Source organism: the organism of the source record quoted next, unplaced genomic scaffold (genome assembly GCF_019419815.1).
Source record: "Pyrus x bretschneideri cultivar Hongxiangsu unplaced genomic scaffold, Pyrus_bretschneideri_v1 Contig1, whole genome shotgun sequence".
NCBI lineage: Eukaryota > Viridiplantae > Streptophyta > Magnoliopsida > Rosales > Rosaceae > Pyrus > Pyrus x bretschneideri.
This window is the reverse complement of record NW_025999390.1, coordinates 4,034,369-4,050,593: the sequence shown is the minus strand read 5'-3', so window position 1 is coordinate 4,050,593 and position 16,225 is coordinate 4,034,369. Positions and strand designations below refer to the sequence as shown.

The window sequence follows — 16,225 nt, the reverse complement described above, 5'->3', positions numbered from 1 at the left end:
ACAAAGCTTTATTTCACTAAGTGGGGTCCACTGTATGAATCTTAAAATACTATTGCGCTCGGTTTTGCGCCAAATCTTCCGTTAGCTTTAAGCACTCTATATCCTTTTTTAGTCTCTTTTAAAGTCTTCCAAGATCTTTCTCTACACCTTTTTTGACCTAAGCCTTAGTATCATAGTCGCATATTCTACCGAAGCATCAGTAGGTATTCGGTTCACATGTACAAACTATCTTAACCGGTTTTCTCTCATGTTATCTTCAATTGCGGCCAATCCTCCTTTTCACATGAAATCCTCGTTCTTCATCTTATCCTATCTTATGTGACCACACATTCAACGAAACATTCTTATCTCAGCTATACTCATTTTTATTTTTGACCAACAAAATACATATGAAAGACTACCTTTATCCATTAAGCCAAGTTCTAATCAGAAGTCAAGAATGAGGATAATCCCCTAACTAAAGTAAACTAAAACTACCAATTGGCTTAGTTGTTTGAGGTCTGGTACATGTCAAGGTGCTATCTAGAGACAAGCATGCCTTTGCTATATGATCAAGAGTCGTATCGTTGATGATTAAAGTTGAACTCTTTCTGTGTTTCCTGAACAACTTTGCTTTGTTTTTTGGCTTTTGGTTTTGTTTAACTACACACATATTTTTGGAAATCATCCACAAAACAACATGCTAAACATATCACTTAGATGGTAATTACCTTTTTTATCTACTCATCATTATTAATACAATTTGGTGTGTACATTTAGATTTCACCTTATTGTGTAATCTCATATTTTGACGAGTGAGATACACACAGAAAATATTCTCGCTTGGTAACACATAAGATTTTCTTGGGCATGGCAAGGTAATTTCAAATTTGCCATCCACATTTCCTAAATTTAATGTTTTTTTTCATTTCATGTTTGTTCTTTCCTATTTCTCTTGTGATATAGGAAATTCTTAAGTCGGAATGAACAAACTATATGATCATCTAATTAAACCTATTAAAGAGTGTGACTGTAAAGTTGAAAGAGTGAGGTGTTTCGTGTCTTGAAGACTTCAACAATACAATCACAAACCACTTGATCCGTTCGTCCTAACTTGAGAATTTCTTTTGTTTTACAAGAGAAAACTCATTGAAGAAAAAATATATAATTGTAGCGATGGTCCCTTAACATTAGTCAAATTAGAGCTTTGGTCTTTGAAATAAAAATTCGGTAATCTTGATCTCTGAACTTGTTATAATGCAGAGCAATGATCATTCTCGCTAGAACATCCATCCATTTTTTGTCCCTTCAAAAAACCCTTTGTTTTGAAAATAAGTTCTTACAAATTTAGCCGAAATAATTATTGCTTTGCATTATGACAAGTTCAGAAACCAATATCTAAAGATTTTTAGTTTAGAAACCAAAATTCCAATTGAACTATATAATTAAAGGATCGTTGCTTCAATTTTATAATATTAAAAAGAAAAGAAAAAGAAGGAGCTTAGCTAAAACAACATGGGCCCCATATTTAATGCCAACTACCACATGAGTGGAGAGAACCATCACAATCCAAGCCTTATCACACCTGATAAAATTAAAATCTTTTGTCCTAAAACCATATATACTCACCAGTCAGTCCTCCATATAAAACGCAGAGATGCATCACACACAAAGACAAACCTGTCGCAATTTCCATCACAACTCTTACCCAAACCAACAAAATGCTGCCAATCTTCTTCCCTCCATACAAAGATTTTGATACTCCCTTCCCGATATAAATACGACAACACTCCTTCCCAATCCACTCACCACTCTCCACCTAATTCTTCGCTTTTAATCCTCCCCCCAAAATTTTAAAATACTAAATTAACAGTCAACCATGGTCAACACAATCCTCGAGGCTCTCAACGTCCGAGTCGTCGGCTCAGGCGACAGGTACGTCGTCTTCGCCCACGGCTTCGGCACCGACCAGTCCGCCTGGCAGCGCATTCTCCAGTTCTTCACGCCCTACTACCGCGTCATTCTCTACGACCTCGTCTGCGCCGGCAGCGTCAACCCGGACTACTTCGACTTCCGCCGTTACACCACCCTCGACGCCTATGTCGACGACCTCCTCAACATTCTCGACGCCCTCGGCGTCAACCGCTGCGCCTATGTTGGCCACTCCGTCTCCGCCATGATCGGCATCCTCGCCTCCATCCGCCGCCCCGAACTCTTCTCCAAGCTCGTCCTCATCGGCGCTTCCCCAAGGTTAGTTCAAATCCACACATTTTCTCAAGAAATTGTTAGTTACACCGATTCAATTTTTTATCCGAATTCAAAAACCCAATTGTTTAATTTTCGTTTTAGGTTCTTGAACGATGGAGATTACCATGGAGGATTCGAGCAAGAGGAGATTGAGAAAGTGTTTTCTGCAATGGAGGCGAACTACGCGGCGTGGGTCAGCGGCTTCGCGCCGCTAGCCGTCGGGGCCGACGTTCCGACGGTGGTCCGAGAATTCAGCCGGACCCTGTTCAACATGCGACCGGACATCACGCTTTTCGTGTCTCGGGCCGTATTCAACAGCGATTTGAGGGGGGTTTTGGGGCTGGTGCGGGTGCCGTGCTGCATAATCCAGACCTCGAAGGACGTGTCCGTACCGGGGTCAGTGGCGAACTACCTGAGGGACCACCTGGGCGGGCGGAACACGGTGGTGATGCTGGAGACGGAGGGACACTTGCCGCATCTGAGCGCGCCGGGTCTGCTGGCTAGGAAGCTCCGCCACGCCCTTGCGTCGTAGATGGGGACCAACGGAGGGCCAGGAGGGGAGGAGTAGCTGCGAGGCGGGGTCCAGAGAGGACGAAATTAGCAATAAGGATGGAGACGGCGACACGTGGTCTAATAAGCTACGGACGTTAGTCCTTTCGGAGCTAAAATAGTTTTGGATTATGTGATGTCCGCAGGAAGGATAAGAATCTCCACGTGAATGTCACGTGATGACGTAACCTTCTTTTGTAAAATGGCCCAAATAAATCCTTTATTTTTGTCTTCCATTTTTCTTGTGCTTCACGATTTTTCTTGTTTGGTTTGGAATCTTGCTTTAATTCTGCAATTGTACTTGACTGCTTATATCCACTTTTCTTTTTAACTTCAGAAGAATATATTCACTTTGTTCCAAATATATGATTGTGTTTTGTTTTGAGGAATACGATTGTTTAACGCAAATAATGTCAACACCAATGACAAGTACGAATGAAATATGAAACACCTATATCAAAGCGTAACAGCTGACGACAGATTTGTAGCTTAAGTGGTTGTACTCTTGAGAAGGTGAAACTTTTTTTTTTCTTTCTCCAATCTCTTTCGTATAGTAAAAAAAAAAACTCAGTTAATGTTGTACAATAAGTAATAAGATTAATCTAAATCATACATAATAAGTTAATAACAATAAAATTACCATGGAGATGTCGTAGGGAAAAAAAATTATATTTGTCCAATTAGTAATTTTTACAAAATCTCGACCATGCCCTCTATTTGAACCTCAAGATAGAGTTTTGTCTGAAGTGCACAGAGTTTATTCGTGTTTTTTTTAAGATGGAGGCTGAATCCAAGGGAAACAAAAATAGACCTAAAACATACGTTGTTGTAGACATACTTAAGGCTTCGTTAGACAAGGTGCTCAGCCCAACAAAAGAACGATCTAAAAACGTATGAAAAGTGAATCAGCAAGTTTATCCGCCACCATATTTTTTCCTCGTAAACACGAATTAATTGGTCGGCAACTCTAGTATCAATGAAGCAAGTCCGTACAAGACAGAATGAGGCTAAAAAGAAGATGATCGGTACCAAAATGAACTTATTTATTCTTTGTAGTCCATGCACAAAATTCGTTCTAATGAAGTTAATGATGAGAATAAGGAACAGAATATTGTTGCACATGACTTGTACCTTAATTAGTTAAATTCACTCGATATCTTAAATTCATTTCTTCTCCCCAATATTGCTTGTATAAGAAAAGATAAATGCAGTGTCATTTTTATACTCGGTTAATATTCATTTTTATTGTTCAAAATACTCGGTTAATATTCTTAAATTAAAGTCAATTAGTACTACGGTCTAGTAGTATTCCTCTTCACTTGTAAGTGAGAAAGGGAAATTTGCACCGCATTATTACTAGTCCATTATGAGGCTGGGCCCACCTTCTCTCTTTGTGTAGATAATAATATCGTTTGTTCAAAAAATATTCTGAAGTTAAAAGGGATCGTGTCATTTAGCACTAGTTTTCCGTTTTGGGCTTCTCTGTGTAATTTTCACGTATCAGAGGCTTCAGAGCCCAGTCATGGAGGCTCTAGCTTACCTAGATAAAATTAGGCCTGTCCAGTGTTTTCTTGTTGTGAAGCCCTGCTAATTGTTATTTCCCCCTGTTGGGCTTATTGTTTACAAGGGATCTTGTCAGTTTATATTTATTTACATAGAAGGCGAAATGTTAAAGAGATTTTCAAAAGTGGAAGAGTTTCAGAACTCTCTGTCACCTCATGTTTGTCACACAATATTTTATAATGTTGGCACAAAAATTAAAGTTAAACTATGAGCTGGCAAAAGTTCCATAGAAAGTCTCATTTTGATATGGTCTTCTTAGCATAGAATTGGAATCGTCGCATTCCCAAAATTGAAAAATATTTCACGGCGGGTAATCATGAGTTAGATAAATTGTTGTGTATTAGTAGATGTTAATATGAGTTAGGTTAATCAGTTGATTTCAGATGCTTCTCTAGGCTTATCGTCAACTTTGGACACAGAAGTTGCACCCTTCTCTTGTCAAATGCGTTCATCAATTTCGATTTGTAGGGGAAACAAAGCATATAAATAAAATAAAAGTTTGGCAAAGCCTTGAAAAGATAATACTAGGGAGATTAAATTTTTAGGAAAAGGATCATTGCCGAATCCTTTTTCTTGGAATTCCGTGATTGTGACCGTTCATCGTACATCGTGCAGCCAATTTTCGTTAGGTACTATTTATATTTAATTTTAAATTTTAAATTCAACTGATTTCTAACCGCACGATGTACGATAAACGATCACGATCACAGGATTCCTGAGATCGCTGGATCCTTTTCCAAATTTTTAAACCAACTTTGGAAATTAAATGATGTATCGCAAATAAGAAATAAGCACGTTAATCAATATTAATCTAATTATCAACATCATTTGATTTATAAAATTAGGTCTCCCTGACATGATCTTTTCACAGCATCAACCAAACTTTTATTCAATTTATTTACTTTTTTGGCCCCTACAAATCGAATCGAAATTGATGAACGCATTTGATAAGTGAAGGGTGCAACTTGTGTGTCCAAAGTTGGCAAGAAGCTTAGAGGAGTAACCAAAGTCAACTAATTAACCTAACTCATGATTAACATCTACTAATCCACAACAATTTATCAGAAATCAATAAACACACAAGTTAATTATGATCTCACGAGTTGGACTTTTTGAGTGGTCAAAATTGGGGGCCGAAAATCGGGTGTCGGCTCTTTATCATCAATTTTACATATGAAGACTCTCGACACTCAAAGTGAAGTGTAGAGGTAAAAGACGACAGTGCCATTTGACCCCAATTTTTAAACATTGGTGGGTAGGAATAGCGAAGTAGAGGGTCTGTATCGTCACAGCCGCCCGATGACTCGAGCAAGACCTGGTCAGTTTCCGAACCACCCATGAGCCCACCCAATTTTCTCAAAAATGTTGATTAGTGGGTGCAATTAAATCTTTTCGGGTATGAAAACGAAATTGAATAATTATGATTAATTAGGCAGCAAAGGAGACGGAGGACTCAGTAAAGGGAATAGTGATGTGGAAGCTTCTTTGTCACAAGGAATCGAATCGAATGTGGAAACAAATGGTGATGGAATGGGCCACTATTTGAGCTCATGTTTTGAACCTTGCTCAAAATTTGGGCACATCAAGAAAGTTTAGGACATAAGTTTTGATTTGGCCGAATTTAAGAAGGTTGCCGACAACAAATGAATAGCTTCACACGGAAAACTCTAAACGTTGTCTTCAAGTTGTTAAGATTTCAGAGTTTGTTTAGCGACTGATTATTAACTAATATAGATGTTGTTTTAACAAGTGTTGTCTAATTCCATAGGTATTAAGTTATATTCTTCAACACAAGTGTTTTTATTGAAGCATGGAGGTAATTTACTCTTTTAGACCCAACAATAGTCCTTGGTAATTGAAGTTCAACAACTTGCATGCATGCATGCATTCCCAGCAACAACATCGCTACTTCTCCAACGATATCCCGTCTCTCGATTCTTTAATCTCCTTATTTCGTGTTGGTTATTTTTTGTTCACTCATTCTACTCTCTCTCTCTCTCTAAGTATCTTCCGTATGATCGTATCTACAAGTAAAATCAGATTGATCTGACTCGAGTGAAATGACCAAATCAGATCGATCAGGTCTTGAGGAAAATGATCAAAGGGATAGAGAAAGAAACATATTTACAGAGAGAGTTGATGTCAACCCCTACATTTGAGAGGAGGTTTTTGTATAGTGAAATGGTTTCCTCACTTTCCCTTTGTCCCCTTGCGATCATTATTTGTAATCCTCAAATTTAACTCATCCACAAGAGAATCAGTGGATATAAACAAATGGAAAAGTACATCAGAATAAAGGAAGTGAGAAATTTACTACCCTTATTATTGAGGGTGGTGCTATATAAACAACATTTATGCACCAAATTTATTTAGGATTTAAGGTGTGATGCATTTTATACCATATAAAAAATTTAGGAAAACTAATTAAAAGAACTTGAAAACTTTGAGTTTTAAGAAAAATGACAAATAAGGGATAAAATGAATAGTACTAGGATTGACTTTTTAGTGTAAAAATGTGATTTTTCGTTAAAGTTAACAGTACCGAGAGCTTTTTATTAAAGTTTCCTATAAATTTTTATTACAACTAATAATCAAATTTTAACTTGAATTTGATTGGTGACACATCATTTGGTACACAAAGTTGATGCAAAATTTTTGTGTGTCTAACATTATTCTATTATTGGTTTTTTTTTTTCAATTATTTTATTAGAAGAAGTTGAATTTAAATTGTCCAAATGATTTACATCATGTCTCTCTCTAAGTGTCTTTCGTATGATCGTATCTACAAGCCAAATCAGATTGATCTGACTCGAGTGAAATGACCAAATCAAATCGATCAAGTCTTTAGGAAAATAACCAAAGGGATAGAGAAAGAAACATATATACACAGAGAGTTGATGTCAACTCCTACATTTGAGAGGAGGATTTTGTATTGTGAAATGGCTTCCCCACTTTCCCTTTGTCCCGTTGCGATCATTCTTTATAATCCTCAAATTTAACTCAATCCACAAGAGAATCAGCGGATATAAACAAATAGAAAAGTACATGAGAAGAAAAGGAAGTGAGAAATTCACTACTTTTATTATTAAGCGTGGTGCTATATGCACTAAATTTGTTTGGGATGAAGGGTGTGACACATCTTATACTATATAAATTTTTATTATAATTAATAATTAAATTCTAACTTGAATTTGATTAGTGACACATCATTTAGTGCACAAAGTTGGTACAAAATTTTAGTATGTCTAACATTATTTCAAAAAGTGATCTATAAAATTAGATCTATTTCAAAATTTCCCAACTTTTAATTAGCTGGTAGTTGGTACTTCATGTTTCCATCCTCAAATAATTATTCAGATATAACACTATTTTTTTTCATAGTAAAAACGGCTCTTGGATGGGGAGAGATCCTTAATAGTGTTGGGAGGATCCTCAAACCAAACTATGTTAACTATCTAAGCTTAAAGCTTTCCCTCTTTTTTTTATATGAAAGACCAACAACATATGGTAATGGTTGTAAATTTGTGTAAACCCTGTTTGTTGTAATCTTCCCTAAACTTGTAACATACTGACAATTTATTCTCTGAATTTTAATTTCAGCTAATTACCTCTTAAACTTCTATTTATGGGTAAATTCCCTTCTTCTATTAAATATCCCATATTTCATCCATGATTCGGACCATTTCTTATCAAAACATTGTTTTCCCTTTTTGAATAAGCATTTGCTGGTAAAACAAAGAAGATAAGGGCCGATTTGGTATCCTACTTGAGTTTAACTTTTTTAATTCAAAAACACATTTTGAGTTTTAGACTTTGAATTTTTGTTTAATAGAACTCTTTTTAAAAATTGGATTAAAAAATAACTTAAAAACATAGGCTATTTATTAAAAACACTAAGAATGAGTTTTTAAAGTTTTCCTACTCTCTCCTCAACATCTTCTTTTGCTCCTTTGAAACCCTATCTTTTTTCTCTCTCAGCCCTCTCTTTCTTCTCTTCCCACGTCACACCTTGTCTTCTTACTCTCCTCAGCCTTTGTCTGTTTGTCTCTCATTACACTCTTTCTTCTCACTTCTCATCTTCTTACTGTAATTTTTTGCTCTCCCTCGTCCTCTCCCTGTCTTTCTCCCTCCTTGCCAACTATTTCCTCTCTTTTCTCTTTTCCAATTCTTTCTCTCGTCCAATTTTTGTTCAAGGAAGTTTGAATTCAAACTAAAAAAAAATTATTTTTAAAAATTCAACCAAACAGATTTTTGAGATTTTGAGACCTAAAAGAATACTGTTTTTAAGTGATATTATTTGAAAATTATTTTTAGGAACAACCAAAGTTTTTGGGTAGGATACCAAACATGTCCTAAATGATTCGAAAACAATCAAGGGGGATGGGAGAGCGCGCAACGAGGAGCTGTTGGTGTGGAGGTAGGTAGGCTGCAAGGGTGGGTTTGCAGGGAGGAAAGAAGGGGATCGTAGCTTGGATCCGAAATCTGGGACCTGCCATTGGAGGTTGTGGGTTGGTTTTGGCAGGAGTGGTACTGGGGCTCAATTTGGTCTAAATTTGGAGTGCTGGAAAAGGGTGGGAATGAATTTGATCTGGGATTGGAGGTGGCTGGTGGTTTGAGGTTTGGAGTGGGTGGGATGGGTGATTAGATAGATGAAAAGTGAGAGAGATAGACAGATACATGAACGGATGGATGTCGTTTCTTTATTTTCTTTTTAAATTAAATTTTTTTTTATTGCGAAATGGATGAAATGTGAGAAATTTAAACCTGGCAAATTTAACTATAAATAAAAAGTTTAGGAGGCTTTTTGTGTATTTAACTTTTTTTTTTCATTTCAAATTAATGAAATATCGTTATCGTTCTTGGACAAAAGCATCTAATAATTGTTGAATAATAATATATAAACATTTGACGTGAATCGCGACATGCATGTGATGTAGATTTAGATTTTATCCGGATCATCTTTGTGAGGATTTCTAGACCTCATATTTTACCGGTTCATCGTACATCGTATGTTTATAGATGATTTTGAATTTTTTTTATTTAAAATTAAATAAAAATAGTATGTAACAAAAACTGATCGCATAATATATAATAAATAGATAAAATGTGAGTATTCGAGAATCTTGACAAAAAAATCCATGAAGAATTCTCCTCCATCTGATGTGGATTGCATGCTGTACATCAAATTATCAATCTCACAAAGACTAGGATTATCTCCCTTCCTCTTTCCATCCTCTTCCCGTCCTCTTTCAACCCCTCCCTTCACATTATTTTATTTTGTCTTTCTTTTGCTATAACAAAATTAATATAAGATGTTGACGTAACTTAACCGTGACCGTTTAAATAAATAAAAAAAAATAAAAAAAAAAAATAAAACAACGAAAAGAAAACAAGGAGAGAATCCTACTCTATCTCACAAACCCTAACCCAAGAAGCTCGCCTCAATTCTCTCCCAAATTTCAGACCATTTGTCAAGCCCTAAAGTAGAAATTAGGAAATACAAAATCAAGAGCACATTAATTGGTTTTGGATATTCCAAACAACGTGGCAATAATCCATAAGCCAACCGTAAATTTTTCAAAGTAGATAGCCGTCATGGGTGGGACCCACAACCGAGACCCTTGATGATGGGACCAAACGACCAACCTACTAATAACAGAAATGTGAACACGTGGAAAGCATTTGGATGGCATATTAATTACCTTCGAAAACGAAAGGTTAATCATAGGTCTAATTACACTTTGCATCCCTCGACTTTAAGATATATAATAAAAGCTTACTTATATATGGTTTCTTGCAAACTTGCCCCTCAACACTTTGGTTCCCCCTTTCGTTCTTAAATTTTGTTTTTCATCTCAAGTTGGCCATAAACTCTTGCAAGTGTGATTACTAATGACGAATGGTGGCTTTCTATTAAAAATTCTGACAAAACGGCCACGTGACAGGCTCGTTGAGGACATTACCTTTAAAATAATGTATTGCAACCTTTACTAGCCATTTCAGTTTTTGAGATTAGATCTTCCTCAAAGACTTGAGATTTTTCTTTTTATATAGAGAATAAAAAAAAGTCGAGATTCAAAACATTTATAAAGAAGCTTGTTCCTAAGTGACATTAGCACAAGAACAATGTAACTAGAATGAAGTTAATGTGAATCACGTCTCTAAATTAAGTCTGCAAACCATGAATGGCATCCAATCGATAGAAGTTGAGGTGGCAAGTTCGTTGCTAAAGTTTAATGAGCAACTTTTTTTGAATGGTCAAAATTCCTATCGCACATAACGCATCAGCATGTTTCAACATAAGTAACGACTCGTCCTTATACAAGCATGCAAAAGTTGAAGGACTAACTTGGAAGAAAATAATGTCTCGAGGACCAAGGTGGACAAAACCCAAAAATTTGAGCAGTGTGGTAAATGACCCGTTATATGAAGGCAATAGCTGAAGATATTTTTGGTTGTGACGGAAATACGAATGGTACATCACGTGTTTTTATGTAAATGATGAGAAATTTTATTTTTTAAGTTATTAACTTTTTAACACAAATATATCGTCATTTGTATAGTGATACGTGGAGTACTACATCGTATGTCAATCACATTGAAAAATCTCTCGAAAAGCTGCCCAATCATCCTTAACCCCATTCGAGACACCACTTTCATTTTCCTCATCGTCCTTTCATGCACGCAAGGCTCGTGATTTATTAAAAGCAATATATCCCACTCCCACCACCGACCCTTCCAGACTTCGTCCAGCTTTTTTCCTTTGCACTCGATTAATCATTCCCCTTTCCTTTTAATAGAACATATGGGTATGTTAAACTACACTGCATAGTGTTTGAATTAAGTCTTGTAATGGCGTTCTTTATAGTAATTTAGTATCAAATTACCCATTCATAATTGACGGATTTGAAAAAAATAGTTTGACAAGTGAAAGAAAAATATCACAGAGACAACGGTCGTTTTTAGTGGGAAGTAGAACATACTTTTCTTTCCAATTATTCTTCTCCCCCTCAACTCCCACATTTCCCTAATTAACCAATAAAATAACACAAAAAATCAACTATCGATAAACACACTAGCCACTAGTGATAGTCTTTAAGACACATTTCTTTTAGAGAGTATATTCAATTGAGAATTTGAGAGACTTTAATGGATTTATATATCCATGAATTTTTATGAAGTTTAATTAATTTGTAGAGATTTCGTATAAAATTTTGATTTAATTTTCTCAAAATCTCATGGGAAGAGGTGAGATTTATGAATACTTAAAATACACTACAAAATCCCTCTAATTCCCCCTAATTCCTCAACTTTCTCAAATTTTTTAAAATCAATTTCATATTGAATACATCTGGAATGTTATAAACTTCTTTAAAATCCTAATTGAATACATCCGGATTTCTAAAGATTTTAATAAACTATCTTAAAATTCTAATTGAATACACCTTGAATTTAAGAAAATCACTTAAAATCCTGATTGAATACTCTTAGATTCATTTAAAGAATTAAAATCTCTCAAAATGGGACTAACATTAATGAGACTAAAGGGGACTAGCATGGATAAAACCCTTCACTAAGAGGTCTTAGCGAGACCCCCCAATAACCATGGGACTAGCTAAGACTATCTTCTCTTTCTTGTCCTCGTCATGCTCAACGACTACTCTCAACAGACTCCTCGTCATCTCCGGTCACGTAGATCAATCATTAACTTTCCGACTCTCTTTCAGATCCATTTCACAACCAATTTTCATACAAAATATACCAAATTGAAGCTGGGAGTGACAAGATTACGATTTTACTTGAATCGAGGCCAAAATGTGGTCGAATGTGGCCGGAAAATGGCCTGGAAGTCTTGGCCTGTTTGGGCTTCTTCAAATCCATGACAGATTCGAGCATTCAAAGCTAAGATCTCGGTCCAGGGATGGTGATGAATTTTTTGGCAGTGCTAACTTCATCCAATTTAACAAGGAAATGGTAGGAAAAAATGAAGAAAAAGATAAGATCATAATAAAATATTAATAATTTATATATTAAATAATATAATATTATAATTTGTTATTATCCAGCTTCTTAGTCCAATACTGCACCAAACGCTTCACTAAGTTAGTCCAGTTTATTCTAGTCTAAGCCAGTCCAGCTTAGTCCTTGAAGCTAATCCAGTCCGAGATAGTCCGGCGCAACAAACGCCCCCTCACTGTTTGATTACATGGCCATTGCTATATCTGGGAGCATAGCTAGGTGGTGGGCCCACGGTGGTGACGTGGGTGGTGTTATAATGACACGTCTGACGCTCGTGCAGCGACTTTGCCGGACCTCGGTTGCCGTAGAAGCTCTGTCAGTGTCTCCGCCTGTCCCCATAAAGACACACAAAACGACGATCAAAATACAAAACCACTCCCCCATCACGCACCAAATTATTTAAAAAATATATAAAAAACGACAAAATAATTCAAGTGGCTGAGACTGGGAGACTAACCTACGACTTAAATGACGATCCTACCCATGGTCTAATTGCGTACAATGCAACCATAATTGGGGGGAGAACTGGGATTTTGAATTAATTTTCCCCGAAGAAGTATAAATCGGAAAAAGAATATGCCACCCGACTGACGTGGCCCACGCCACAAGACAAAAAACCCCATTAAATTGGGGAATATTTTCAAAAGCCCACCCCACGTCAACGATGGCTCGAGGGGTCGTCGACCAGTGGACCGATTGGACCCGAAAAAAAAAAACAGAGAAAGGAAATGTTGATTATTTTTACGTGCCGGAAAATACTCACCTTTTGCTTGGCACGATTGGTGCCGGACTGAGACAAAGCGACGAGGGGAGGAATCGCTCCTTCGCGGACCACCATGTTACGGTGGACCCCACTGTTCTGGCAAAGCTGCAGCAATATCGCCACCGATATCTCCTTCTGCCGCTGCGACCCCACCTCTACAATCTCCACCAGTACCGGAATCCCGCCTTCCTCCACCAACGCTGCGCGGGCCTCCGGCACCGACACGAGGACGCTCAGCACGTACGCCGACTTGTCCACCATGTTCGACCCGAAGTCCGCCATCAGTTCCACAAGCGGCTTCATGATTCCCGACTCGACGGCTTTAATCTTGTTCTCTTTGACGGAGCACAGCGAGTACAAAGCCGTCGACGCGTCCTTCTTCCCACGAAAGCCTCCACACTCCAGAAGGTTCACCAGAAGCGGAATCGCTCCCGACCGTCCGATTGCGGCTTTGTTCTCTTCGATTTGCGAGAGGCGGAACAGAGCGCAGGCGGCGTTCTCTTTCGCTGTGGCGGTCCCCGTCTTGAGCGACCGAACCAGCGGCTTGATCGCTCCCGACGAAGCGATGAGCTCCTTATTCTCGTCGCACAGCGAGAGGTTGAGAATCGCGGTGACGCCGTACTCCTGGAGCTGGAGATCAGACGACGATAGGAGCGAAAGCAACGGCTTAATCGCACCGTTTCGGGCGATTTTGAGCCGATTTTCGGACTTGTTCTTGGCGAGGAGCCTGATTTCCATCGCCGCCTGCTTCTGCTCCTCAGTCGAACCGGCCTCGAGCACGGCGACGAGCTGTTGAATCATATCGTCGGAGTTGTCGGAAGCGCAGGCAATCAGAAGCCGCCGGCTCTGGGACGATGTCGTCGGGAACTCACCGGATCTATCGCTGTTACACTCGCTGAAAGCAGAGGAGTTATCGCCGTTGCTCAGATCGCTGAAGTTCCTCCCCATGTAACTGAAATTCGCTGGATTTTCCATCTCCATATCTGAAATTCCGAAATTTCTCAGACTTCAACGAAAAAAACCGTCACCGAAAACTAATCGAATCGGCGAAGTTTGGGGTCCGATTCGGGTTCTGATTCGGATTTGATGGCTGGGGCCTCTGGTTTCAGAAAAGTAAGGAAGAGATGTAGGGAGATATAAAAGAAGGCTGGGAATGGTACCACGTGGACAAAGGCCTTGGGGTTTTCGCTGACACGTGCGGCTTTATTGAGAAATTTGAGCCGGGCTTGGAGGCGAGGAGAGCACGTACGAAGGGTCTCTTTTAACGCGTGCATGGAAGGTTCGCTACTCGATAAAAGTTTTCGAAGCTTGTTATTCGTGAGATATTATGTAATTCGCTCGATGAACAATTGTAAATATTTGTTACGTGAGAAATGATAAAAAGGCTTTTTTAAAAGTTGAAATTTTATGAATATTTTGACACTTCACAATTTACGTTAATTATCGTACAAGTATTATATATTGTGTTGTTGACCAAGCAATTACTCCATGATACATTGTAAAATTGAATCTAATGTACCATGTTTTTATTTGATTTCTCTTTATGTTTCAGGAGCAAACAAAGCAAATGATGAATTACCTTTGTGATTAATACGCTCATCTTCAATCTATTACACCACAGGTTTTAACTTTTCTTTTTTTACACGTGATAAAAAAACTTTGACTCAAACGCTGTCTTTTTTCACAGATGGGGACTCCAAAGTCCAAACCTTAATGATATGGAATATTTCCCCCTGTACAGTAAGGTATGTTTTGCGTCTTCCTACGTTTGCATGCTGGTTGTGTGCCACGTAGGACATAAATACGAGAATTTGATTTGTTTATTTGATGGGCTGCACATGGTTTGATCCAGTATTTGCATCTATACAGGTGAGGAGTCAGGACCGCCCATAGCCGGTGGGGGAAAAAAAAAATTAAAAATCGAAAGACCCTGATCACCGCCGACATCACCAAACATAGCAATGGTAAAATGTATTTCCCACTCCCTATGAAAAGTCATCGGTAGTTATTTTTCAACGAATTATATTTTGCGTACCAAACACATCCTAAGGAGAAGTGAGAAAATTCAAATTATGAGTACAATCGGACTCAGATGAAACAATAATAATGCATAGTTTTAATTTCTATTAATGACTTGACAAAAAACCTAATTAAGGAGATAATAATTCAAATTATCAAATTTCTGAATACTGGTCTTTCGTTTTATACAGTCGCGGATTGGATTGCTGGCTTCTACTGTTCCACTCTGTGGACACTGTCTGAGCCTTGGCTATGATTTGGGTATGTTTCTTGGTTTCCTTCCACACTGGTGCATTTTACCATGAATCTTCATGCCTTCTCATTTCTTACCGTTATCTCTCGTCTGCTTGGTCTCAGAAGCCAAGGTTGTAGCTATCTCTGTTGAGCGCAGACTTGCCCAAGAGAAGCCACTTCCCAGTGCTTATGAAGATGCATGGCTAGGCTGCCCTTCAATGGGTTGCTTCTTACACAAGCAACACAGAATCAGATGGAACACCATGGAGATCTTGATAGAACCTAGCTAGCTATGAAGGCAGGAGTTTGAGAGCTTGTTTCGTCGTGTGAAAGTTTTGGGGGGTATTTTTGTCTTACCATTATTTATGGGGTTCCAAACCAGTTAGGCCAGTCAGAACCTAAAGCTGAATACTTTGATAAGACTCTGGGCATAAAGTTTGGGACTTTGTTTACCCATCAGCTCCCGAAGGGATTGACAATCCAATGGTTAAAGAAACTCTGTACACTAGTTTGGCTTGTTGTTCATGGCTTCTTACTCTACTTCAACTTATTTGAGACATCTTGTCAAACATCTTGCTCTTGTGACAACCATGTTCAAAAACATAAAAATGAATTCTAAATGTGAAAGATATAAGAAGTTGGGACAGTTGATTACACTGGTCCGTATGTGGATCCACTATCGGAATCAATTGGTAACTAGTGCTACACATTCCATACCTATAGTTGCTAAGCCATATCAAATATTACTTGTTAGGTTTTAGTGTCTAGAAAGGATAAATTAGAAGCTCTTATGCAAAAAATTTACCTCATCTAATTGAAGACTTGGTAGTCAAGTTGAATTCCTCGTAATTT

The 16,225-nt window shown here is 38.0% G+C and overlaps 2 protein-coding genes across 2 annotated transcripts; one reads left to right on the top strand and one right to left on the bottom strand.

The window, feature by feature from the left end:
* The first annotated feature begins 1,626 nt into the window (after positions 1 to 1,626).
* On the top strand, positions 1,627 to 3,139 carry LOC103951081 (probable strigolactone esterase DAD2). Its single transcript, XM_048580240.1, has 2 exons — positions 1,627 to 2,229; positions 2,329 to 3,139. Exons 1-2 carry the CDS (start codon positions 1,859 to 1,861, stop codon positions 2,756 to 2,758), a joined length of 801 nt encoding a protein of 266 aa, XP_048436197.1. The 5' UTR covers positions 1,627 to 1,858; the 3' UTR covers positions 2,759 to 3,139.
* Positions 3,140 to 12,529: 9,390 nt separating this feature from the next.
* On the bottom strand, positions 12,530 to 14,464 carry LOC103951134 (U-box domain-containing protein 4-like). The gene is made up of 2 exons (XM_009362442.3): positions 13,121 to 14,464; positions 12,530 to 12,686 (listed from the first exon to the last, which is right to left on the bottom strand). Exons 1-2 carry the CDS (start codon positions 14,099 to 14,101, stop codon positions 12,609 to 12,611), a joined length of 1,059 nt encoding a protein of 352 aa, XP_009360717.2. The 5' UTR covers positions 14,102 to 14,464; the 3' UTR covers positions 12,530 to 12,608.
* Positions 14,465 to 16,225: the final 1,761 nt, after the last annotated feature.

What these genes read in the sequence shown, in the direction of transcription:
- LOC103951081 (XM_048580240.1), top strand. Translation starts at nt 1,859, where the DNA reads ATGGTCAACACAATCCTCGAGGCTCTCAACGTCCGAGTCGTCGGCTCA. An exon ending in CTCATCGGCGCTTCCCCAAG is followed by an intron (nt 2,230 to 2,328) that starts GTTAGTTCAAAT and finishes TTTTCGTTTTAG; the next exon opens with GTTCTTGAACGATGGAGATT.
- LOC103951134 (XM_009362442.3), bottom strand. Translation starts at nt 14,101, where the DNA reads ATGGAGATGGAAAATCCAGCGAATTTCAGTTACATGGGGAGGAACTTC. An exon ending in CCAATCGTGCCAAGCAAAAG is followed by an intron (nt 12,687 to 13,120) that starts GTGAGTATTTTC and finishes TTATGGGGACAG; the next exon opens with GCGGAGACACTGACAGAGCT.